The following is a 22,029-nucleotide window of genomic DNA, read 5'->3' as shown; positions in this document are numbered from 1 at the left end:
TTGTGTGAAGTAAGATTGCTGGGAGGAGCAAGAATATCCAGATTGGCTTGTGTGGAGCGGGCCAGGGCAGTGAGCTGGGTTCCTGGGGGTCAGCTGCAGACATTATTGACGAAGATGTCGACATGAGAACGATCATGGTCCTCAAAAAAAGATTGAACAGTATTCATCCTGTAATCGGCTCACCAGCTTCAACAATGTTTTTTCTCAGACTGAGATTGAAGGCGTCTGCTGACCTGCAGAGCTCGTAGTGAAGATCTACCCCCAAAGACCGCCACATCCTCTCTACGATTTCCACAATGTTGTTGATGACGTAGAGCTTCATGAAGGACTGTGCTCGGACGTAATGGTAGAGAACAGACAGGTCCAGGTATTGAAAGAAAACGACTCCGGTAACAATGACAGATACCCGCAGAAAGTCCACCATCATTGGTCTAGTGGGGCAACGAGGCAGCCCTTCCGTTCGCATCGTGCCATCGGGACGTGTATCAAGTGGGTCCAGCAACGCCTCAATCTCGGACTGGTCGAGCTCGGGTTCAGGAGAGCTCGAGATCCTTGGGGATCTGAGACACGAAGACATCTTGCAGGCAGCGTAGAGGCGAGACCCACACCTATGTAAAGCGAGAACCTGGACTTACATCCGAACCCTTTTTTTTGTCAACCATGCTACAGCTTTGAGCAACAGAACGAAACTCCTGGCAGCCTGGAACGGGTACCAATAATCGAGTGCCACACCTACCTGAAGGGGTCCGAATGTCAAATCGTAAAGCACAAGGTTCCAGCAGTTCAACGTGGCATACACCAGGAATCGTTCCACCTGCAAAGGAATCCGAAGGAAGTCCCTGAAGGGTGTCATTGGTATCGAGTCGAACACGGCCAAGGACGATTTCGGAGGCGGGTTTCGCGCCGACAAAGCCGATGACGTTCCCAGCCTCACACTCATCATCTCGTCCACGACGAATGCCAGCAACGAGACGTCCTCATCGTCGTCAGAGTCCCCGTCGCTCAAATTACAGGAGTACCTCAGCTGCGAACTCAGCGAGACTCTCCGACTGCTGACGCTGGTAGACCTGCCGCGTGGAGGGTCGGGCACAAGCAGCTTGTTTGAGACGTCTGTGCCATCCGTCATCGATTTCAATTTCAACTTTCAAACGTGCAAATTCACTTGCGATTGGTAATTCCCATGTGGTTTCGTCTATGATTAGCTGCAATCATCCATGTTTAGCTGCAGGCTGCGGGTTGCTTGCTACAATAATAGTCTATATGCCGCTCTCCAGGTTTCGACTTGCAGGATTCGGTCTACTGATACCAGCGGTATGTCTATGCCTCTACGTGTCCTTCCGAACAGTGGCAGTTGGGCTTGGACCCAGCCAATCGTTTTCTCGAACTAGTCAAGAAACTGCTTGCAGTACCGGTGTACTACAGTATCGCTCTTCCGACCTAGGCGCACTGGGTAAGCCGATTGTTGTGCCGACGGCCCAGGCCCATTTGATGCAAGATTACTGTCATTCATCAAACACGGATACAATACGAAATGTCGTGGGCGTGACGGCAATATCTGACGTCGAGCACTACAAAGAGGCGAAGGACATGATCCGCTCGTTTCGCACCTGTCTCCCAGATCTGGAAATGGTGTTTGTTGACATGGGTCTGCCGGAGGAGTTGGCAGCTGAAATCAAGCGTCTTTGCAATGTGCACTACATTCTTATGGACCTGGGCGATTACCCTTCCTACGTGGGTTTCCTCAACGAGTTTAGGTTCAAACCTGTAGTCATCCATAACGTAATGTTCGACAAGTGGGACCTGGGCCTTCGGCCAGACGCCGTATTTTGGATGGACAGCTCTGTGCGGCTGCTCTGCCGCCCTGAGGACAACGTCAAGTCCTCCTTCGAAAGCCGATGGCAAGCCGCGTTGAATGAGGCCGACAAAACTGGAGTGGCTTGGTGCTATCCGCAGAGCTTCATCTCGTACTACTTCGTTCCAGACTCCATGCTGGCTTATCTGCCCTCTCCTCGTAAAAGTCTAGAGCAACGGATGTTTGGAGCTGGCTGCACGATAATTTCGAAGTCAAAGATTCATCTCGACGCTATTTTCATATGGTGGCTCGCATGCGCCCTCGATCCGAACTGCTTCCTTGACAAGACTGAAGCGGCGGATCCGTGGTTCACTGGTAGTGCCCATATCGAAGGGGATTGGAAAAAGCACAAGCGCTGCGCCACACTGCCGATACACTCGAGGAAGCCTTCTTTGAAATCCCCTAAGCTACCATGCTCCCGCACCGACCAGGCGGCACTAAACCTGCTGTGGATCAATGCTCACGGCCGTCGCCGGGAAATACCAAAGATAGTCGAGATTAAGCGGTTACCAACTGAACTATACTCTGACATGGCACTATCTCATTGTCTGACTGGCCCAAATGGCAATCTCATTATTTGAAGAAACGAAATGATGGGAACTTCAATTCTTTTGTGTCCACTACACCACCGTCAGAACTGATAGATCAGATATTCAAAAGAACATCATTGACAAGCAATTGAATTGTATACTTTATTCAAATGGTGATAGTGTGAACGCAGATTTCTACAACTCTGAATAATTTTTATCCTGTTGAATCGTTTCTTCTGTGAGTCCCAGGAACACTTCGTCTTACCCCAGTCCATGCGCGCACACCTCCGTCTTGGGGTCGTGCTCTGTTTCTTTGGGAAAAAGGCAAATCCGCATTACCGAGCATGTCAGTCTCCCCAGAACGGTCCCTGGGCTCCTTATCTGGTTCCGCCGAGGATGCTCCTGTTGGCGCAATCACACACAAAACTCGGATTCGCACAGTCAAGCGTGGCGTTAGTGTCGGATGGCCGCTGGCGCCGCCTATATTCAGGTGAGCGCCGTAGACTCGAGTCACGCAGGAATCTGGCTTACACTCCAAACTGGGTGTCGGACGCGATCAAAGACTCGTTGATACCCACTGTGGAGGAGCGAAAAACTGGTCTCTTGACACAGGTCGGCGGGTTTACTCATCACAGAGATTTATTCCATATTTTAGGGTATTTTTACGGTTTAGGGTTTTTTAGGATTTGAATTGATATTCTCCGCAGATTCACAACACCGCAGCTTCGAATGTAACTGCTTCTATCAATGAGTACGTTGTGCTTGAAGAGCTGTTGAAACGGCTCACCGCTGAGGCGAACTGTATTGCAAAGTTCGATCGTGATGTCATCGACGAGGAGGATGAGGACGCAGAGGACCAGCGCTTTTCTATGGTGCCCGACGAAGAGTATAGCCTTCTGTACGACACCCAGGTCGCTTTGCTGCGCCTCGAAAACGCAACCAACAGGGAGCTCTCTGGGGCATTTGAGGTGTCAAATTGCGAATGGCCAGAGAACCTAAAGTTGTTCAAGGAAGTTATGACGGCGCAAACAAAGCGACCGTCACTGTGGCTGGATCCACAGCCTCCGTTGCTGGATTTGACGTCCCTGCTGGTCGCCACAGTTGGAGCGGATGCCTACCAGGACGCTGAAGGGCTGTCTGCCTCGGCCGTCGCCTTCAACTCCGAAGATGTGCGTTACGCCAGGTTATTTTCATTCAGATGGAAGATGCAGAGGACATCGTGGAAGACGAAGTTGACGAGGACAAGGACGCGCCTCGCGCTGAGACAGACGTTAAGCTAGACGAATTCGAGAACAAATGCGCTCCTTTCGAGCGGGTGGTCTGGGCTCTGTCGCACAGGTTAATACGGCAGGGAGCTCTCGCAGACCAGGCCACCTATGTAGGCAAAGGAGAGATGGACAAATATGAGGCTAACGAGTGGATCGACGATACCGACGGCATAGTCGCAGTCGTAAACGATTCGGGCTCTGAAGAGGAGTCCGACATGGAGGTCCAATACGAAGATGCAGACCTGTTCGTCTGTGACGACAACGAGGAAAACGACGAGGACGACGACTATGAGGAGCCAGTTTTGCATACTGCTTCTGTCACCGAAGACGATATTTCCTCGGGCACCAAGGGTTTCGTCGATCCGAAGGGGTGGCGACTATTTCGGGAACACCTGAAGGCTCGACCCAACTTGGAGGTGCTCTGCCTACGTCTGGAACGTGAGTTGACAGATTTTCTGGACTCGCTGAGGCCTGAGTACCCGCTGCTGTTAGCGGCGATGGATTACCAGGTGGACATCGGACGTCCGACGGTGTGCCCCCTGAACCACACCCCTGGTGAGCCCCCATGCGGTGTAGTAGTGTTACCTCCTGCCACGAGTAATGGCACTGTCATCGCCAATGACGTGACTGCCGTCAGCCGTCGGCTGTATGAGCTCTTTAGTGCGCGCATTCGAGAGTACATCAGAGAGACCGACGCTGTGGCGCTCCCCGAGCGTTTGACATTTGCTGACGCTGTTGAGTTGGATGTCGAGCTCAACCGGCTTCCTGAAGAGCTGGACACGTATTTGCCTCTGCTTGTGGAGGTTGTGGTTTCGCATACCACATCGCTTGTGCCACCCGGCACAGGCCGAGGCGCCGTTCTGACGGTGAGGACTGGCGGGCTGACGAACGCAGGGATTGTGCTTCGCGTGCACTCGGGCTTTCGTGCGACTTGAGGACGAGCTGATCGAGGCGCTAAAGGGCGTGAAAGTCTTTAACGACGACAGCGCCTTTGATTCCGTCTTGGTGGACATGACTTGCTTCGAAGACAAGAAGAACAAGGAAATGGCGCTGAAGAAGAAGGTGAAAAACGGCGTTCCCCCCGCGGGTCTTCTTCCTGACACCCCTCCAGAGGTTGACGCCAGCCTCTGGAAAGATGCCCTTCTTCCTATCATCGCCTATGAAAGGTGTTTTAACTGGCGACGCAAGGTCCTTACCAACTTAGGAGCCAGGGGCTGCGGAGCGGCTCGAGTGATCATGAGTTCAATGCAGAAGACCTCATCACTCCACATCATATCCGTCCTCAACGGCATGTTTGAGTACAGATGGAAGTCCTCCACACCTTTAACTCCGCGATACATTCAGGAGCTGTTTCGAAAGGGTAGACAGCAATTCGGCTGGAAAAGCTCTGATCGTTTTAAGCCAGCGCGACGGCCTACTTCCCGTCTCCAAAGTGAAGGACGCGCGATGATGTAAAAAGCGTTCTACATGCAGGACTTTTGTGATTACGATTAAAACTAAGTTCTTCGTTCATCAAAATCAGTTAATGGCAATCATGAGTACAGTCCCGAAACGGCTGACTCAATCTTCTCACCCTTGATACTATGCGTATACTGCTCTGGTATGGGGGTCTTAACGTACTCGCCGTCTGCCCTGGGGAATGAGACGTTAATTTCACTGGAAAACGTCACGTCAGAATGGAATAAAGAATCTAGATACACAATAAGAATAAATCCTCACCTGATCTTCGAGGTGGTAAATTGCGCATCCTTTGAGCTGTCAGACAAAAAGACAGTACAACCGTCAACGCAGTCCAGGTGGAAGCAAGGCACAGAACCTGTGACTTGCACCTGTATACGCTTGCATCTGATAATCTCGACCGATGATATAAGGTCCGTCAGTACAACGTTGACATGGTGACAAGAATCTGAGGAGGAATAATCACAAAATAAAACACACAAATAACAACTGTACTAAATCTCACCGAGCGTGACCTGGTTGATCTTGGGCTTGATATGGATAGTCACGTCACGACAGCCGGAAATACACGCATTGTGATGGATCTTTGCTTTCTCAATCAGAAGGGGTTCCTAGAATGCAATACCAAAAGAATGGAAAAATAAATAAAAGATGCGAAAAATATAGGAACCTACAGAGTTGGAGTGGTCGGTGCAGTTCGCAACCACCCACGTATTATTCTCCAATTTAAACAGCGGATCGTTCTCAGGCTCATCACTGGCTTGCCGATTTTCGTTGGGCGACTTAGAGAGGGACCGCGGACTCCTCGGGGTGATACCCAAGACCACTCCCGGCAGTCGACTGTTCCTTCGCTGTTGTTTTTCAGACGAAGTGACGTGTCGTAACTGCTTGGAGATGGCGACACCCTGACGGATGTCATTGAATAGGAGGGTCATGTTGGGTCTGCTCATGTCCAATTCGAAAATGCCAATTTAACCAGGTTTAAGAAAGAAAAACATTTTTAATAGTGATTCATGATTCGATCTTACCAAAGGTTTAGAATTTTGACCCAAACCCCAAGAGTTCCCCAGAGTTAATTCTGTGTATGGGACTTCCGTTCACAACAACGATTTAACAAGGAAACAAACCCATACTAACCCAGCAAGCATACCCAGTTGTCCGCTTAGCAGCTTTTCCCGCTCCATCTCGTCTTGTAGTGCCTTGGTCATCGTGTTCACGTCGATTCGGTTAGACAGCACAACATGCTCAGCCTCCATTGATTTGAATAGAGCCAGGCCTGAAAAGATGTATGACCCCGCCCCAAGGATAAAAATGATCTCACCTGCCTCTGTGTCTTCATCGATGTTATCCAACCCTTCAGCCATATCGCTCGCTATCTGGAGAAGTCGACGATGCGAACTCAAAAGACACTCAAGGCGGCGCCTGTCAGTATGCAGAAGCAGTCCTGGCAACAAATGAGTTGAGCACATCATTGAATCCTACCTTTTTCATGATCAGAGACATCATGCTCTGGGAGAATAACCGTGCGCCAGTAATCAGCGATCTGGGAGTAGTTAAACCTCAGGAAAAAGAGGACCGTCAGGGAGAGAGCGCGCGTCAGGGAAACCAATTGAAAGGGCACTAGTGGCCAGTAACCCTTGATCGACCGAAAGGCTGCTCCGAATGCCGAGGAAAAAAACCAAGCTGTAATTCGATTAACCTCCTGTTCAGAGAACACAACATGACAAGATACCACTTCCGAATCGGATTACTTATTGTTGATGTTTCAGAGGCTTCAGGATACAAGCGAGTGAACAATTCATAGAAAGCTGAGAAAACGCAGGCTGAATGGTAAACCTGCGAAATATATAAGAAGAAAAGTCGAAAAGCAAAAAGAACGTACCCATTGATATTCGGTGGTCGACCCCATAGTAAGGAGCCAACCGAGACCGAGCCGCATGGCCAGCTCGCCGATCGACTTTACCAATATGCCTGGCCAGTGCTGCTCGGTGACTGGAATCACGTCAGCAGGGACAGAATCATTACAACCTCTCGATAACTCAGCCTACCTTTAAATGTTGCAAACGTACTGAGGTCCCCGAATCGGTCGTAGTTGGACCTCGCGACAGGGTTTGAAATCATCTTGATCGCGTCTCGAATTTCGTAAAAGGACGTTGAGTCTCCGTCATAGACGTCGGGGTGGTGCGCCGCAAGCATACGGCGACCATGAGAGGCGACGGAGCCGCAAGGCGTGGTGGGTGACAGACTTAGCAATTCATACACGGAAGAAACGTCTTCATACTGCAGGTAATCATTAAAACAATTGAAAAATAAATAATACTGACGATTGGAAACGAATCAACGGCACCCACCATGTAAAGGTCCACTCCGAGAGTTACGATGAGAGATAGCAGGATAGGCACCCACCCGTGCCCACTCCACGGCCTCTTACCGGAGTATATCCATCTGACACGCTCGTTAGCAAAGAAATGACACCAAGTTCAGGTATCGTTCTACCTACTGGTTAACTCTCCCCATAACTTGTAGTTGCACCAGCCAGAACATTCTCTGAATAAACTTGCAAGGCATACACAAGCCACAGAGCTGTGGGAACCAACTTACAGAAAAGTTTGATATTCTGGAATAATTCGATGGACCTTCGCGATGCGTTCCTGTCATTCTGTCCTGGTCCGAGTGACCGCATTTCAGGGCGCAGGATGGTCTACTTGTTGAAGTCGCTGGGCACCCAGATCCTTAGGAAGGACTTGCAAGTCTTGGAGGCAGGTAAGATTTAATAATTGGTCTAGTGTCAGAAACCAAAAGTCGTGCATTGGCTGAAGGCGTTGACCATGCCTCTTGTTGGGAGACACCGTTTTTCACATTCGAGGAATTTGCCAAGGTTGCGTCCACACCGCTTGAGAGACTAGAAGAGGGTATTTTATCATTATCTTATTCATCGGACATTTGCACTAGTATCCTTCATCATTTTTAGACATCACCAAGGCCCTGTCGCAATACGAGAGCCGCCCTGGAATGATCCGCTCCGATCAGCTGAGGCAGGTGCTCAGCAAGGTTGGATTGGCGTTTCAGCTGAATGAGCAGCAGTTAGGTGAGGAATTTATTATTTCATGCATTATTTTTTGCAGCCATTTTTTGTGAGTACATACTTCCCAAAGGAGACGAGCTTCAAATTGCTGAGACAGTTAAAATGCTGTTGGAGAATTGAGGTCAAATTTCCTTATCATCGCCCTGCTCGATTGATGCCTGTCTGGCTCCTTCGTCTGACGAGGCGTCGGAGTCGTCATTGGAGAAACTTTCTGTCTGCGTGTCATGTATCGATCTCCTCGTAGCCATTCCAAATCTGCACAGTACAACGACTTCGCCTGCTCTCTGTGAGTCAGGCACCACAAACGGCAGCTGCTCGTCTCGTTGCTGCTGCCGTTTACCACGTACAACGTGGCGTCCTTTCGCCTTCCACGACCCCTGCGCTTCTGGAGTATCCCTGCTGTCCCTCCAGAAGTCATTCTCAGTGCGAGTGCCTGCGAGGTGCAAGGCGCACAACCAGGTCCAGTTTTCTCTCCGAGTCTCACCAGCCACTCGCATATTCTAGATTAGGACACGTCACTTTTCGAGTTGCAACTTGACGAAAAATTGGAAGAAAAAATGGAATATATGTGTACATTTCTTTTTTTCCATTTCTTGGTGCGTGTGCTAAGCTGATTTTCTGCGATTTCTCTTTTTTGCGTTCTCCATTTCAATTCTGGAAATCGCCATTTTGATGTCATCTTTCTCTAATTCTCCGTTTCGGGAAGAAAAGTGGACGGAAGAGAATGACGCCTTCTCCTTGTCAGAGGTGGGGTCTAGGCCATGAAGCATTGTTACGTCCTCCAGCGGGCCTTTGAAGACATGGCAGGGGATGTGCGCCGCGTGTATAATCAGTGGCTCGGCCGCGTGCAGGATGAGGTAGGTGCATTCCGGCATTATGTTAGGTTCATTAGTTTATCTTTATTTGTATTCCAGTTGACATCCAAACGCACAGGGCTGGACGATGAGCGATGCAGGTTTCTGGAGGAGAAGGAAAGGCATTTCACCGAACTACAAATGAAGGTGGAACGGGAGGAAGCGAAATTGAAGGAGATGAGGCGAAAAATGGATGCCGACGTCTCGAATCAAATCCGTCAACTCACTGAAGAACGCGACGACACTCGGCGGAAAATCGAGGAGGAACGACAGCGGTTTTCCAGCGAAAAGGCTGCCCACTTCGCTAGCTTGCAGAGAGACAGAGAGCGCCACAGGCTTGTACGCAATATATTTCTATCCGCCTTTATCTTATAAATGGAATCATTTTTCTTCAGGCTTCCGAGGCTCTCTCTCTTGAGAGAGAAAAGGTGCAGGACGCCAGCCTCGCTGCGCATACGGTGGTCGAGCTGAATGTCGGCGGCGCGATCTTCGAAACATCGCGAAGAACGCTGGCGCAGCAAAGAGGTTGGTGGCTTTATTCTCCTTGTGTTCGGCTTGCCTCTTTCCCATTTGTCCCCAGGGTCCTTCTTGGAAGCTGTCCTGGCTGGACGACATCAGATTGCTCGAGATCGCAATGGTCGCATTTTCTTCGATCGCGACTCCACTGCTTTTCGCAGTATTTTGAATTTTCTTCGCGAACCAACTGAACTTCCTCGGCCCAGCAATGTCGGAGAATCTCGTGTGAGTTTTATTCTATTACTTTATATTTTTCCTCTTGTTATTTTTTTCAGGGCCTTGTCAGCGAAGCCGATTTCTATGGCATTAAGTTCTTCCCGTACCCATTGTGCTTTTCGCTCGGGGGATTTGATGGAGTTGCGCATCTCAGTTCGATGGAAGTGAGTTTCCTGTGTTTATCTAACGCCAGGTCTTGGATGTCGCTCTTCAACAATGGAAACCTGCCTCCCCGCTCGAAATCGAAAGAACATATTTTGGTGCTGAGAACTTGAAGGGCCAAATAGTCGTGACAGGCGGATTCAACCTCGACTACAAGGCTCTGTACTCGACAGAGGTGAGAATCGTTAGGGATCACATCCCAGATTTATGACGTGCTTTCTGACACATGGACGTCAGGTCCCGAGCTGCAATACGCCCGCCGAAACCTGTCTACGGCTCAGCTGAAAGGTCGCGTTTACGCTGTTGGCGGGTATGACTCGCAGGAACTACTGGCATCAGTGGAGGCACTGGATCCACGAATGAGAAGCTGGACGGAGGTGGGTTTCGTCGGTTTATGCAATCTGGTTGCTCACATTCTGCAGTGCGCACCCATGCTCTCCTGTCGCTCGTCAGCATCGTGTTGTGTGGCCGACGACAATACCCTGTACGTCATGGGAGGCACCAGTGGCGAGGTGAGGGTCTTTTTGGTTCGTCAGTAGCGCCTCAACACTATGGAGGCCTATGATATTCGCATGGACAAGTGGACTGCCTTCCCCTCCGACCTTCTTCACGTCCGCTCGGCTGGCGCGGCAGTGAAGGTTCTGGGCTCCATCTACGCTTTCGGCGGGACCGACAACTCTCACAAAGTTCACAATTCTCTGGAAATCTTCACGATGGAGCTGAAATCGTGGCGGTTTGGAGCACCAATGCCCTCGAGCCGTTTCGATCACGCCGCCTGTTCCATATCCGATTCCGTTGTCACAACTGGAGGGCAGGTCGGTGGATTTCCTCAATTTTTATTACGTGCATTTTGCGCAATTCTAGTACATTTCATTTTATTATATTCCAATTCATTTCCAGGATGGTTCTGCAGTGTTGCCCGTCGTCGATTTCTATCGGCCTGAGCTGGACACATGGCAGAAGGGACCAAACATGGTCAGCCCTCGGTACGGGCATGCTACCGTTCTCGCATCTGTATAACTTTCGAAAATGGAATCATTTTATTTTCAAGAGTTTGCGACAACATAAGAACCCTCGGTTTAATAAAGCAGTGCTTCAATAACTTTATCAGACGTCGGAGTTTATTCTCAATGGTCGATCATCTGAGAACCAACATTCTTGCTGTAGTGGTTCTCCGTCCCTCTTGTAGTCCGCCTGTATCCGGATTCTTGAGCATAGAATGCTCTGGGATCACACGGAGCAGACACATGAAATCGGAAACCTGCAAAGCGGTTGAGATCCCTAAGATGCTACGAACACTAACCTGTGACTCTGCCAAACCAGCCTGCAATAATGCCTTCACAGTATTCCAGAAGCAGCATCCACTCCCCAGTCTCGGTCGTCTCTGCTTCGACCAGACTGGCCTGTCGAGCGCTGTTCCACTTCCACACAGCCCGGCTGGAGTTCATAGAGAACGTTGCCTGTCTGCAACCATGGTCGAGCGATACTCGCACGGAGTCCGCGTACTGGAAGCCCGCGGTAGGCACTTGCGACACCTCCACCTCCACTTCCGACAGCGTTGCGACGATCTCCGCCCGTTCTCTCCGAGGTTCCGAGAGGTGGAGACAGAAGCCATCAAAGCTACCCACGGGCGCTCCGCCGCGCAGGATGCTACCCCCAGCAATCTGCAATCCGCTCTCAAGAAACGCCGCTTTCACATCCTCCTGCAAGACGGCAGGGTCTCCAAAGAGGTAGTACCATCCGCCTGTCGAAGCGGCCGCGTGGCGGCTAGTCGGAGGTTCGGATGCGGCTGGCTCTCTCTTAGGGAACGTTGACCGAAATCCTTGGCCGCTCTGGCTTGGGGGCCGAGGAACATCCGCAGGTCGCGCCGCCGTCGGCGACACAGACTGCCGACGCCTCACATCTGTGGCCGAGGCTCTCCTCACGGCGGACCGCCCTCTCGAAATTGTCCCAGTTGGCCACCCCGAAGCCGGCCTCTCGAACACGTATTCCACCGGAGGCTGGGCAATCAGCCGGTAGCCGAGCCTCTCTGCCATGACGAACATCAAATGATTCCATGGTTTCGGAATCATTCGGAATTTCAACCCTCGCACATGGGCAAACCAATTAGTTAGGTGCGCCTGGCTCCACGAGACAAATGCCAGCAGCTCATCTACTGAAGCGGAGTTTGGGTGGTCTGTGAGCACGAGGACCTTTTCAGGTGTGCACGTCCACGCGACGCGTCCTCCAAAAACAATACTCCGTGACGTAACCTCCACATCTACAGGTCCGAACTTTTCGTGATTCAGTCGACATGGAGTGCTGGGTACATGTCCCACTTGCAGGGACAGCTTGTCAGCTTCGAAGGATGCCAATAACCGGCGGACCTCAGGAGGAGGTAGATCTACCACGAGGGACGGGTTGTGGAATCGAGCGATTACGACACCTTTGTTCCTTACGGCAAGAGTGTTCGGGTAGACAGGACATCTATCTACACTGTACCCCAAACGACGCATTCTTGTCCTGAACTCGGAATGGCAGTCCCTGGACTCATCAAAGAACATGAAGAACACTGTGCTGGACAACGTAATCGGCGGGTGCTCTTGTGCGGCAGTGCCATATCGACAGTCTCCGGCGGACCCTGCACTGGGAGAGGGGGCCTTGGTTGACGCATCGTTCATGCAACACGACTCTGCGGAGGACAGAGCGTCGGTCTCCTCACAGGGCGACTCGCTGTCGGATGATTCGGAAGAAATGTCGGTCACCATGGGCGGAGGAGATACAGCTCCAGAGGAGTTGTAAAGCCGCAGTGGGCCTCCGTTTTCACAGTTGGCGATTGTTTCACGAGCAACAGCATCGCTGAAATACTCCGCGCATATCTGGGTAACTGGGGCTTCAGTAGCATATCCGTCGGGCTGTGATGGGGATTCCTGCGTCGGAGGGTCCGACGGGATCGCCTTGCTCACCAGAGGGCGGGGGGGGAACTTCAGCGGCGTCGGGTCGTCGAAGATCGTAGACGTCGGTTCGTTCCGTAACCTAACCTTGTTGGGGTCGTTGAACACGGAACGCCTAGGGGTAGTGTTGGTCACCATCGGACTTGCACATTTCAGGCTTCCCATGTCACTGGGAGTCTCAACTGCCAACGGCTTCAGCCATGTGCCTCGGGTGGCCCCCTTGTCGTACCCCCTTAATGTGGTAAAAGACAGGCGCGGGTCGCGCATCTCGAGACCTTGCACCACGAGATGCATGCCTGGAATGCTCTGGAACCATTCTATGACCTGAGATTCAGTCAAGCACAGAAAATCGACGATCCGATGTGCATTATAGGCGTCCAGACACTCGTCTAGAGTGAGGACGACTCTTTTGTCTGATCGTGTTTGCCACGTCACTTCCAATGCCGGCTGGGACCGTAGTTTGAAGACCACAGCGTTTCGCACGAAGTTGACGTCGATCTCTGCTCCGTGAACAAACCGAGTCCTTAGGTCTCCAACCCTAGCGACGTCCACACCATCTGAATTTCGTAACTCCTGTACAATCTGTACAGGGCCATAGTCGACGTGGAGTTCGAGTAGAGGGCTGCAAAATGACCCTACTCGCCGATTTTCGAGGTTGAAGATGGCCGATCCTTGGGGGCCTTCCACCACAAAGTAACCCTTGGGAACGAGGTTGCGTATAAGGGAGTCACCGGCGCACCTCGAACCGGCAAACACGAAGAACCGGTGCATGGGACCAATTCAGAGTTTTGAAAGCATTTTTAAGTCAAAATACTTGCTGCAGAATGTCACAAGTCGCTTATCCAGTCCTCATCCGTGATCACCGCCATGACGTGTGCCATGTCGCATACCGAGTGGTTCACCAACTCGTATGTCCAACCTGACGTGACGTCCACCGGTTCCCCTGACACCATGGCTACACGGTTCGCATGTCTCAGTACGGCACTAGGAGTTTGCTCCAGAGTGACCTCCGAACCTGATAGCAGAGTCAGTTGGAAACGGTTGGACGAGACGTCTCTACACATCTCACCAGGACTCAACCTGACTAGCACGCTGGTGAACACTGCATTCCGAAATAGAAGTCCGGCGGCATACTCTTCGTTGTGCACGTAGTGGATGTCGGAGTAGCTTCGGAATACCCGCACGCGATGCGGACCCATACCAGTCAGAAGCGCTGCCATGTCAGTCGCCAGCAGTGGTCTCATTGGTGACTCGTCTTCCTCGGCGTCTCGAAACAAGGACCCGACTTCTGAATCCGATTCTAGCGAGACGTCTACCATCTCCTCGGATTGCTGGAGGAACACCAAACTTTCAGTGCTACTGGCAGCAACGGCCTCCCAGGTGCTGTCACTTGAGAAACCGCCTTCCTCCGACTCAAATACGTCACCCACCAATTCCAAAGCTCTACCAACGGGGTTTTCTTGTCGGGTTTGCGTAACAGCCTTCCATTTGGCCACTTTCGACGGGACCGGCAACTCTTCAACTAGCGGAATCTTCTCGTGATGGGACAGTCTGCGATCGGTGGTCTGGTCAACCTTCACAATGTATGTGAGGCGAGGCATGTCTCCCTTGCCTCTTTTATACTCACAGCGCTCTCCCAACCACCACTTTAGCGGTGGAACCTTTCGCCTTTTCCCCTTTGTCTTCTCAGGCGCGAAAGCGCTGTAGTGCACGTCCTGCGGACCGACGTAGAACTGCTCAGACTGTTGCTTGGTGAATCCAGCCACAACTACTGGTGGCAATGGCGGGGCTAATGCCAATCTCCGAGGTTTCCGGTGTTTGGGTGACTTCGGCGACGCGCTTGCGAGGGTGGGTGGTGTTGCGGAGGTAAGCGCCTTTTTCTTTGGTTGGTGCCTATCCGAGGATTTCATGGCTACCCATGGGATAGGAGGCGGAGTGTGTCGACTGAACCGCACTGTTTCCAACGCCAGCGGTGCTCTTGGGGCCGCCGGCTCCACAACTGGGGGGGACCACGGGGGTTGGTAGGGGTGGTAGCTTATATTTGCCTCAGGCTCTCGGTGGTAGGGTTGCTGGATTCGTGGGTTGCTCATCTTTTGGGTTCCATAGAGGGGTTGCTGGATTGGTGGGTTGCTGATCTCTGGGACTACATGGTAGGGTTGCTGGATTGGTGGGTTGCTGATATCCTGGGCTCCGTAGTAGGGTCGCTGGATTGGTGGGTTGCTGATCTCTGGGGCTACATGGTAGGGTTGCTGGATTGGTGGGTTGCTGATCTCTCGGGCTCCATAGTAGGGTTGCTGGATTAGTGGGTCGCTGATCTCTCGGGCTCCATAGTTCGTTCGATGGATTAGTGGGTTGCTGATCTCTTGGGCTCCATAGTTCGGTCGCTGGATTGGTGGAGGCCTGTTTGCCACCGGCGACCCGTAGTAATATGGGTGGAAGTCTCCTAGGAACTCCCTCTGATACTCAGTCCCCCCTGCGCGGTGGAAGCCGCCGTGCGGCTCCTCCATACTGTACGCGTCATGGTAATGGGTGAGGTAAGCGTTTTTCATCCGATCGTAGGAGTGGAGCCGCTGCGGGTGGTAGTGACCTCGTTCAACATGTTGCATGAAAGTCGTATTTTCCAGGTCAACAAGTGCCAGAACCAACCACGTGTCATCATTCCCCAGTAAGAACCGTTTTCTGCACACAAGAAAAACATTGAAAACACGAACACATGATAACTGAAAGAAAAAAGAAAAATGAATTTAAATTAAATGCGAATCTGGTGTTGTCAACCAGAAGTGTCCCGTTCTGAATTTGAAGAGGATGGCGCCTTGAGTTGCTGACGCCTGTCGTACAACATGCGGGAGATGGTCAGAGTGGAGTGCGACTCGCCATCCATCGACGATTTGTCAGCGCACCATAAGGAGTTGTCGTCAGACATCTGCGCTGCGGTTTTCGGTGTGCACGGGTCGAGAATCACATCCGCATGAAGAAGCGGTGCCCACGGTATGATGCTTTCCAGTGTAGGGTGCGACTCCAGGGGTCCGAGAGGGTTAACAATGAGGCAGTCAGACTGCCAAAACGTGGCCTGCTCCATATTGGGACCGTGATCAGTGGTGAGGTGGCAAGCCTTGGACTTCGAGAATCGCGTGCCACAGCCTAACCGAATATAGGCATCCATTTTACTAATTACACGCTTATCGTTGTTTCAGTCTCAAAACAACTTTAGTCCAACAACTAGTTGGCGGTCCACTCAGCGATTTACCACCACCGTACCTTAGGAAGCTTTGCTCGACACACACTGTGAAATTACGAGAATTCTAATGACAGCCCGACTTCTCACGCTTGGTGGTCCCACAGGATGGCGTTGACGCAGTGGTCGGCGGAGCGGATGTCGACACGATCAAACGAGTTTTGTACGAGGAGAGCCTGTCGGAGGTGTGACACCTGAATGGCCCTGTTTACGCTTTCCAGGAATGCATTCTTTCCGTGGTGGAGAACAGCCTCATTTTGGAGTTTCCCCCCCGACCGGAAGCCGTTCTAGCGCTGCTGAACCACATCAACAAATGTTAGTCCCAACATTTATTCCTTTTTTCGATTGGTTTTGATATCCGCCCAGCTCCCTGTCCGTCCGAACGCGCTGTTGAGCTGCTCTATGAATGGAAAGCCAAACCAACGCCAGATTTCGTTTTCGCGACTTTCTTTTTCAATTCAGAACCAATTCCTCTCCGACTTCGGAGAAACTGGCGCCAAATAGGGACCACGTCAGTCAATGGCCGTGTCCATTATCCAGTCTGTGGCAAGCGGGCTTCGCTCTCGCTGAATACATGCTCCACCACCGCAACGTGAGTCGGCTGGTGTTGACATCAACGCAGAAATTTTCCACTAGGAATATTTTGGAACTTGGAGCTGGTGTTGGGACCACAGGCATCATTCTTGCCAAACAAGGCATATCCACCACCTTATCTGACTTCACTGACGAAGTCATTGACAATCTGAAGTCTGTGCTCCTTCGATTCTCCAGTGTCTCACCATCTTTTCAGATTCAACGTCAACGCCAACAGCGTTGGAAATTACTGTCGAACGGTGGAACTGGACTGGCTCTGCTGCGACGATTCTCGCGAACTCCAAAGGGTAAACGATGGCACATTTCTTGTTCAGTTTATGCATTCTCAGGCGGATATGATCATCGCGGCCGACTGTCTTTACGAATCGTATGGGTATTCTGCTTTTACTCACCAGATCTCTTACGCGTACCTTTGTAAACGTCCTTCGTGGCTTCCTTCGCCAGGATGACTCCAAATCGCGTGCTGTCTGCATGGCGACCACAGAGAGGCGCTTTGAGAACACCGAATTCTTTATGCAAGAGGTGGTACACGTGGATCACTTGTCACTCAGTGTTCATACCACAATCTACGTTTCGTGGAGGATTGCGACCCCATTCCTATCTGGTTTCGGCGAAACATTGGGATATTCAACGAAACTCCTCCGATTCGGTTTTTTTGGATTCACTCCGAATAATGTGGAAACGTAATATGTTTAACCCGTTATAATTCCATCTTCGCGCAAAAATACTTATCAAATGGGCAGAAAAGCGCAGCCACCTGTTCCACATGCTTTGCCATAGCCTCCGTGCCGAACTCGCCCAACGACATTAAGGGAGTTATAGTCGACACGTAGTTGAAAAAGGTGACAGCATTGGCCTCATAATCGTCGGCAGCCTGGTCCAATCTGAACCCCTCCTTCAAAGGGCACCCTCGAGTGGCGCAGTCCAGCATCAGTGCACCTTCCAGTGTCATTCCATCCTTGACAAAACTCCACAGACCGCTCCAAGTCATGTCTCGACGCGGTGCATTCAAGAAATCCCAAGTGAAATTGTCAGCGAAAACCGTTATAGGCGGGCAACTGGTTTTTCGCACAGCGTTCTTGACAGCTCTTAACGTCGATCTTGCTTCGTCATGGGTAAGATACGAAAAGACGCCCTCGATGACCACTACGGCCTCAGCATCTGGGAGCACCACCTCCTTCAGAAGCCTTTCCAACTCCCCAGGTTGAAAATCGCACGCGACCCATTTGACATCTGCTTCAAGCTGCTGGCTCTGCAACCTCTGTCGTTTCTGGCTTTGTATGTGAGGGAAGTCCACCTCCACAACTCGTATCTTACGGCCCTTCGTTTCCATTTGCTTCACCACCTGCAGAGAGTGTACTTCGTACCCTCCTCCAATCGTAATAAGTTGATGTGCGCCGCGTTCCAGAGATTCATTGACGATACGGTCTCGTAGAAGTGTTCGTCCGTACGCCATGCTGTGCATCATCTCCAACCCCGATTTGCGGCCAATCCACAACGCGAGCCGAGCTATCCAAGGACTCACACCCAGAGCAACCTCTCGCAAATGGATCTCAGCCTCACGTCCCGTCAACTGCAGAGCCATAAACAGCTTAACAAACGCGACCGCCCAGGCGTTCGAGTCAGTCTTTGAAGCAGGTCCAAAGAGCAACAGTTTCATCCATCGCAAGACTATCCCCAGCTTGTACAGAAGTACGACCGTCAGTTGTGAGAAGGACATCGTTGATTTTGACAAATGAAGTTTTACTATTTCCTTCATAGACCTTCAGCCCCCCAAAGATATCTCCGTACTGCGGCACGCAATAGCTCTCTGGCAACCTTCTTGAACAAATGAAGTTTTACTATTTTCCTTCGTAGACCTTCAGTCTCTCAAAGATATCTTCGTGACTGTGGTATGCGATAACTCCCTCGCAGCAACCGTCACCCTCCAGCATGGGCTTGAGGGGTTCATCCACCATTGAAGCTTGCTCTTTGAGAATCTGCAACGTGTCTGAGTCCTCAGCTGGTTGTAGAGTAAATATTTTGCGCAAGTCCTCTGCACTGAAGTGGCTGGAGAGGGTTTACAGAGCTAAGTCTTAAGCGTTTACCTTGTCTGGTCAACGTGCTCCAGCGTGGTTCGAGTTAGCCCCTGCTTGAACACTTGCAGCCGAAACATGTGGTCCTCTATGGCACCAGCCGTGAATAGTCTGTACACGACGACGTCTTGCTTTTGCCCAATGCGGTGGGCTCGGTCTACAGCCTGGGAGTCCACAGCTGGGTTCCAGTCGGGGTCCAGTATTATGACTCGATCGGCAGCGGTAAGATTCAGCCCAACCCCTCCTGACCGCGTGGTCAGAATGCACGCCTGATTCTCCCCCGATTGGAATGCCTGTATTCGCCGCGTGCGCTCCTCATTGACTGAAAATAAGATAACCACGACGATCGCCAAACACTCACGAATCGACCCGTCAATGCGAGTGTAGGAGCATCCTACGACATTGAGCACGGCGTATTCAATCTGGAAGAGAATTACCAACGCAATGTTAGAACCCACCAGGTCCAACATTTTTGTGGAGTCTGAGAAAATAAGCACCCTGTGTTCGCTTAGGACAATTCGCGAGACCATCGCGTAGAGAAAACCGAGCTTGGCGCTCATATCCCGAAGTTTCGACGTGGAGGTGACTTCCGAATGAGAGCTCATTCCGAAGCACTCGTTACTGCAAGGAAATATAGGAACAGTGGTACAATAACTCACTCGTTAAGTGACATGCCGTCCACAGGTTCATTGGCGGCCTCGGGAGCTGGCATTACCACACCGCCAGGACCTCACTCGGAACCCGATTCTTGTAGCCAGATTGCACTCTCCACGCTTGGTCTTCTGGTTGTAACAGCAAAATCGGGTGCTTCGTCACCTTCTTCAGCAGACTAATCGCCTGCAGTGCACAGATCCCCCGATTCTCCAGCCGCCCGCGGCGGAGTTCTTTAACGAATCTCGTGTCGAGTACTCGCTCGTAGACATTCCACTGTAACGTCGAGAGGGGCAACCAGATGACAACATCGACCTTGCCTCTGACGACAGGACCCCGAGAAGGCCCCTCGTCCGTCTTCAGAAACACGTCCTCTTTTTGTCGTCGAAGGAAGTGTGGGGCAATGACCATCCGCAACTGCAGTGCCGCCCTCTTCTTAAGTTCAACCTGGAGAGGCGTGGCGTTCCTGAGGGACCCCTTCCGGATTGGGTCTCCGTAAAGGACTTTGAAGCTTCGATGGTCTGCGAGTAACCCCGGCTGCGCAAAGTGAAACAGCGACCAGAGTTCGTCATGACGATTCATGAGTGGCGTTCCTGTCAAAAGAAGACGACAGTGGCTGCGAAGCTTTAACACGGCCTTGGTACAGGCAGCTTTAGGATTTTTGATTCGGTGGGCTTCGTCGAGAACAGCCACGTGCCAGTATTCAACACACAGGCTGGAGGTGCATGTAAAGTATAACGTACCATATACGCGTGCTTAACTAACTCGCGTACCGACCTTTTCGCGTTGCGGAAGGTGTCGTATGTGGACAGAACGACGGTGGGGATGGCGAATTGACTCAGATCCGCCCCCTTTGATGAGCCGTGAAACACCACTACTCGACACCTTGGGCACCACTTACTCAACTCCGACTCCCATTGGTTCATTACGGACAGAGGAGAAATAATCAGCACTCTGAAGGCATTGCCAGACTTAAACAGCCCCCGCAAAAACACCGCAGTCTGCACAGTCTTGCCCAGTCCCATATCGTCACCCAGAATCCCGCCAAAGCCTCGCTTGAAAAGTTCCCAGCACCAGCTCACCGCGACTTTTTGGTAGTCGTACAATCGATTCCATACCGACACTCCGATCTGGAAGACGTCACCACGAAATCTAGAAGAGTCACAGCATTCTACAATAATAAAACCTGCAGAAGATTCTACCTTTATTTCGTTCTTGTCCTCAATTAGATCAGGCAAAAACTCACCCGTGACGTTGAACCACGACCGAGTGAAATTTCGCCCAGACTCCACAAAACCAGACTGGTCTGCTAAAGATGAGACATAAATAATAACCAAGAAATCCAAACAAGTGCATCCGTACCGCCATCCGCATCATGGGGTCCGTTGTTGCGTCGATGGTAGGCCAGCGGGCCTGGAATGTCCTCAGGGCCAAAAACAGCATCTGAAATCGGAGATGGTGCAAATAATGAGCAGCGAATCTACCTATGTCGTCATCGTCATCTGAGAGAACGTCTACGGCTTTGTTGTGCGGACATTCGCCCCTCTTCAGAATATCTCTGAATCTGTCGATCTCAGTTTTCCGTCGGTCGAGGTCAACGGCGAACGGATTGCCGGCTTCACTGTATACCCCTGACTGATCAGGCTGGCTGACAAATATAAATGAAAAAAATGCAACAGAAAGGAATGGTTTTAGTCGGACCCCACGCTTTCTCTCTGAGGTCTCGCAGCATGCGGTCGACTAACTGGGAAGTCGCGGGACTGAAAAACTCAAATGAGGAAAGTCGATATAGATGGTAAATAGAATTAAAAATACCGACTTACGAATCTGCGACAACGTCGCGAATACCCAATGACTCGCACATTTTAGGGGAAGATATGGCCGAGGTAGCCGTCACGAAGGACTCAGGTGTGTTCGAGGCGACCAGCCGCTTAACAGGCGACCAGTTGTTGTCTTTTGCCGAGGACGGATTTTCTGTGGGAGAACATTCGGAAAGGCGTGGGGAAGAAGTGGATTCTCCCGACAGTTCATCAGGTGAGGGTCTGGATGGAATTTCGAGGGATGTGGATTTCGCCGGTGCCGTTTTGAGTGTGCCCTGCTGCTTGTGAGAAAGTGATAAAGCCTCTGTAAATCATAAAAAGAACGACTCCCAGAATTATTTGCTCGGTACGGCTATACCTTTGAGTGTGAGGTCTTTTCTGATAGCTGGGAGTCCTCCCTCTCGCATAATCCCCTCCGCCCTCCCAGCATCGAATTGGGCCCTGCACAGCACCAAGAACACGTGCCCATCCGAGAAATCGGTGTAGGTGCGGCAAAGATGGTTGAGAATGCTTGATGTCTCTACAGGATCCACCATCAAAAAGTGCTTTTAATGTCTTGCGCAACCCGACTTTTAATCTGTTTGAATTCTTGGGGAATCACTGCGTTGTCTAGCGTCCAACCACGTGGAGCCTGCATTTTCGCCATGATGAAGGGATATGAGTTGCGGGGCAACACGGCCAACAATGTATAATAGATTACATTCTACATGCTATCACTTGTCATTTCAGCTTATCTTCTGAGTCTTGGCAGGGCCGAAGTGCCTGAATGGTTCGTGTCCC

At 51.2% G+C, this 22,029-nt stretch overlaps 14 protein-coding genes across 23 annotated transcripts; 5 read left to right on the top strand and 9 right to left on the bottom strand.

Annotated features, from left to right (window-relative positions):
* Positions 1-163: 163 nt before the first annotated feature.
* KVP18_003879 (uncharacterized protein) lies at positions 164-1,126 on the bottom strand (the record flags this gene model as incomplete). Of its 3 annotated transcripts, XM_067955990.1 has the most annotated exons (2): positions 164-608; positions 636-1,126. In XM_067955990.1, the coding sequence occupies 2 exons, from the start codon at positions 1,124-1,126 to the stop codon at positions 164-166; spliced, it is 936 nt and encodes a 311-aa protein (XP_067809656.1). The 3 variants fall into 3 exon arrangements, with proteins under 3 accessions (XP_067809656.1, XP_067809655.1, XP_067809654.1); XM_067955989.1 differs by lacking the exon at positions 636-1,126 and having other exon boundaries at positions 164-577; XM_067955988.1 differs by lacking the exon at positions 164-608 and having other exon boundaries at positions 632-1,126.
* Positions 1,127-1,260: 134 nt separating this feature from the next.
* KVP18_003876 (uncharacterized protein) lies at positions 1,261-2,433 on the top strand (the record flags this gene model as incomplete). Its single annotated transcript, XM_067955983.1, has 1 exon — positions 1,261-2,433. One exon carries the CDS (start codon positions 1,261-1,263, stop codon positions 2,431-2,433), a length of 1,173 nt encoding a protein of 390 aa, XP_067809650.1.
* Positions 2,434-2,726: 293 nt separating this feature from the next.
* KVP18_003886 (uncharacterized protein) lies at positions 2,727-5,105 on the top strand (the record flags this gene model as incomplete). Of its 3 annotated transcripts, XM_067955998.1 has the most annotated exons (5): positions 2,727-2,872; positions 2,901-2,994; positions 3,090-3,551; positions 3,581-4,516; positions 4,545-5,105. In XM_067955998.1, the coding sequence occupies 5 exons, from the start codon at positions 2,727-2,729 to the stop codon at positions 5,103-5,105; spliced, it is 2,199 nt and encodes a 732-aa protein (XP_067809664.1). The 3 variants fall into 3 exon arrangements, with proteins under 3 accessions (XP_067809664.1, XP_067809665.1, XP_067809666.1); XM_067955999.1 differs by lacking the exons at positions 2,727-2,872; positions 2,901-2,994 and having other exon boundaries at positions 3,252-3,551; positions 3,581-4,585; XM_067956000.1 differs by lacking the exons at positions 2,727-2,872; positions 2,901-2,994; positions 3,090-3,551; positions 3,581-4,516 and having other exon boundaries at positions 4,662-5,105.
* Positions 5,106-5,526: 421 nt separating this feature from the next.
* KVP18_003881 (uncharacterized protein) lies at positions 5,527-6,058 on the bottom strand (the record flags this gene model as incomplete). Its single annotated transcript, XM_067955992.1, has 3 exons — positions 5,527-5,556; positions 5,624-5,719; positions 5,783-6,058. 3 exons carry the CDS (start codon positions 6,056-6,058, stop codon positions 5,527-5,529), a joined length of 402 nt encoding a protein of 133 aa, XP_067809658.1.
* Positions 6,059-6,205: 147 nt separating this feature from the next.
* On the bottom strand, positions 6,206-6,580 carry KVP18_003883 (uncharacterized protein; the record flags this gene model as incomplete). 2 transcript variants are annotated; one of them, XM_067955994.1, is made up of 2 exons in its annotated part: positions 6,206-6,384; positions 6,430-6,472. In XM_067955994.1, the coding sequence occupies 2 exons, from the start codon at positions 6,470-6,472 to the stop codon at positions 6,206-6,208; spliced, it is 222 nt and encodes a 73-aa protein (XP_067809660.1). The 2 variants fall into 2 exon arrangements, with proteins under 2 accessions (XP_067809660.1, XP_067809661.1); XM_067955995.1 differs by having other exon boundaries at positions 6,206-6,580.
* Positions 6,581-7,106: 526 nt separating this feature from the next.
* On the bottom strand, positions 7,107-7,462 carry KVP18_003880 (uncharacterized protein; the record flags this gene model as incomplete). The annotated part of the gene is made up of 2 exons (XM_067955991.1): positions 7,107-7,388; positions 7,433-7,462. The coding sequence occupies 2 exons, from the start codon at positions 7,460-7,462 to the stop codon at positions 7,107-7,109; spliced, it is 312 nt and encodes a 103-aa protein (XP_067809657.1).
* A 1,492-nt stretch (positions 7,463-8,954) lies between these two features.
* KVP18_003888 (uncharacterized protein) lies at positions 8,955-9,422 on the top strand (the record flags this gene model as incomplete). 2 transcript variants are annotated; one of them, XM_067956002.1, is made up of 2 exons in its annotated part: positions 8,955-9,050; positions 9,108-9,422. In XM_067956002.1, 2 exons carry the CDS (start codon positions 8,955-8,957, stop codon positions 9,420-9,422), a joined length of 411 nt encoding a protein of 136 aa, XP_067809668.1. The 2 variants fall into 2 exon arrangements, with proteins under 2 accessions (XP_067809668.1, XP_067809669.1); XM_067956003.1 differs by having other exon boundaries at positions 8,955-9,422.
* A 349-nt stretch (positions 9,423-9,771) lies between these two features.
* Positions 9,772-10,480, top strand: KVP18_003878 (uncharacterized protein; the record flags this gene model as incomplete). Of its 2 annotated transcripts, none has more annotated exons than XM_067955986.1 (3): positions 9,772-9,786; positions 9,839-9,943; positions 9,973-10,152. In XM_067955986.1, the coding sequence occupies 3 exons, from the start codon at positions 9,772-9,774 to the stop codon at positions 10,150-10,152; spliced, it is 300 nt and encodes a 99-aa protein (XP_067809653.1). The 2 variants fall into 2 exon arrangements, with proteins under 2 accessions (XP_067809653.1, XP_067809652.1); XM_067955985.1 differs by lacking the exon at positions 9,772-9,786 and having other exon boundaries at positions 9,938-9,943; positions 9,973-10,116; positions 10,145-10,480.
* A 33-nt stretch (positions 10,481-10,513) lies between these two features.
* On the top strand, positions 10,514-10,961 carry KVP18_003884 (uncharacterized protein; the record flags this gene model as incomplete). Its single annotated transcript, XM_067955996.1, has 2 exons — positions 10,514-10,756; positions 10,842-10,961. 2 exons carry the CDS (start codon positions 10,514-10,516, stop codon positions 10,959-10,961), a joined length of 363 nt encoding a protein of 120 aa, XP_067809662.1.
* Positions 10,962-11,239: 278 nt separating this feature from the next.
* Positions 11,240-13,645, bottom strand: KVP18_003887 (uncharacterized protein; the record flags this gene model as incomplete). Its single annotated transcript, XM_067956001.1, has 1 exon — positions 11,240-13,645. The coding sequence occupies one exon, from the start codon at positions 13,643-13,645 to the stop codon at positions 11,240-11,242; it is 2,406 nt and encodes an 801-aa protein (XP_067809667.1).
* A 56-nt stretch (positions 13,646-13,701) lies between these two features.
* KVP18_003882 (uncharacterized protein) lies at positions 13,702-15,480 on the bottom strand (the record flags this gene model as incomplete). The annotated part of the gene is made up of 1 exon (XM_067955993.1): positions 13,702-15,480. The coding sequence occupies one exon, from the start codon at positions 15,478-15,480 to the stop codon at positions 13,702-13,704; it is 1,779 nt and encodes a 592-aa protein (XP_067809659.1).
* Positions 15,481-15,644: 164 nt separating this feature from the next.
* On the bottom strand, positions 15,645-16,037 carry KVP18_003877 (uncharacterized protein; the record flags this gene model as incomplete). Its single annotated transcript, XM_067955984.1, has 1 exon — positions 15,645-16,037. The coding sequence occupies one exon, from the start codon at positions 16,035-16,037 to the stop codon at positions 15,645-15,647; it is 393 nt and encodes a 130-aa protein (XP_067809651.1).
* Positions 16,038-17,403: 1,366 nt separating this feature from the next.
* KVP18_003885 (uncharacterized protein) lies at positions 17,404-18,423 on the bottom strand (the record flags this gene model as incomplete). Its single annotated transcript, XM_067955997.1, has 1 exon — positions 17,404-18,423. One exon carries the CDS (start codon positions 18,421-18,423, stop codon positions 17,404-17,406), a length of 1,020 nt encoding a protein of 339 aa, XP_067809663.1.
* A 363-nt stretch (positions 18,424-18,786) lies between these two features.
* On the bottom strand, positions 18,787-21,293 carry KVP18_003875 (uncharacterized protein; the record flags this gene model as incomplete). 3 transcript variants are annotated; one of them, XM_067955980.1, is made up of 5 exons in its annotated part: positions 18,787-19,399; positions 19,438-19,483; positions 19,513-20,144; positions 20,180-20,735; positions 20,764-21,050. In XM_067955980.1, coding segments are annotated over 5 exons (2,134 nt in total), but the record flags the coding sequence as incomplete, so codon positions are not given.
* Positions 21,294-22,029: the final 736 nt, after the last annotated feature.

Source organism: the organism of the source record quoted next (genome assembly GCF_019968955.1).
Source record: "MAG: Porospora cf. gigantea A chromosome Unknown PgA_NODE_330_length_22029_cov_308.97, whole genome shotgun sequence".
NCBI lineage: Eukaryota > Apicomplexa > Conoidasida > Eugregarinorida > Porosporidae > Porospora > Porospora cf. gigantea A.
Note: the sequence above shows the minus strand (reverse complement) of the source record. Positions and strands in the feature narration are given on the sequence as shown.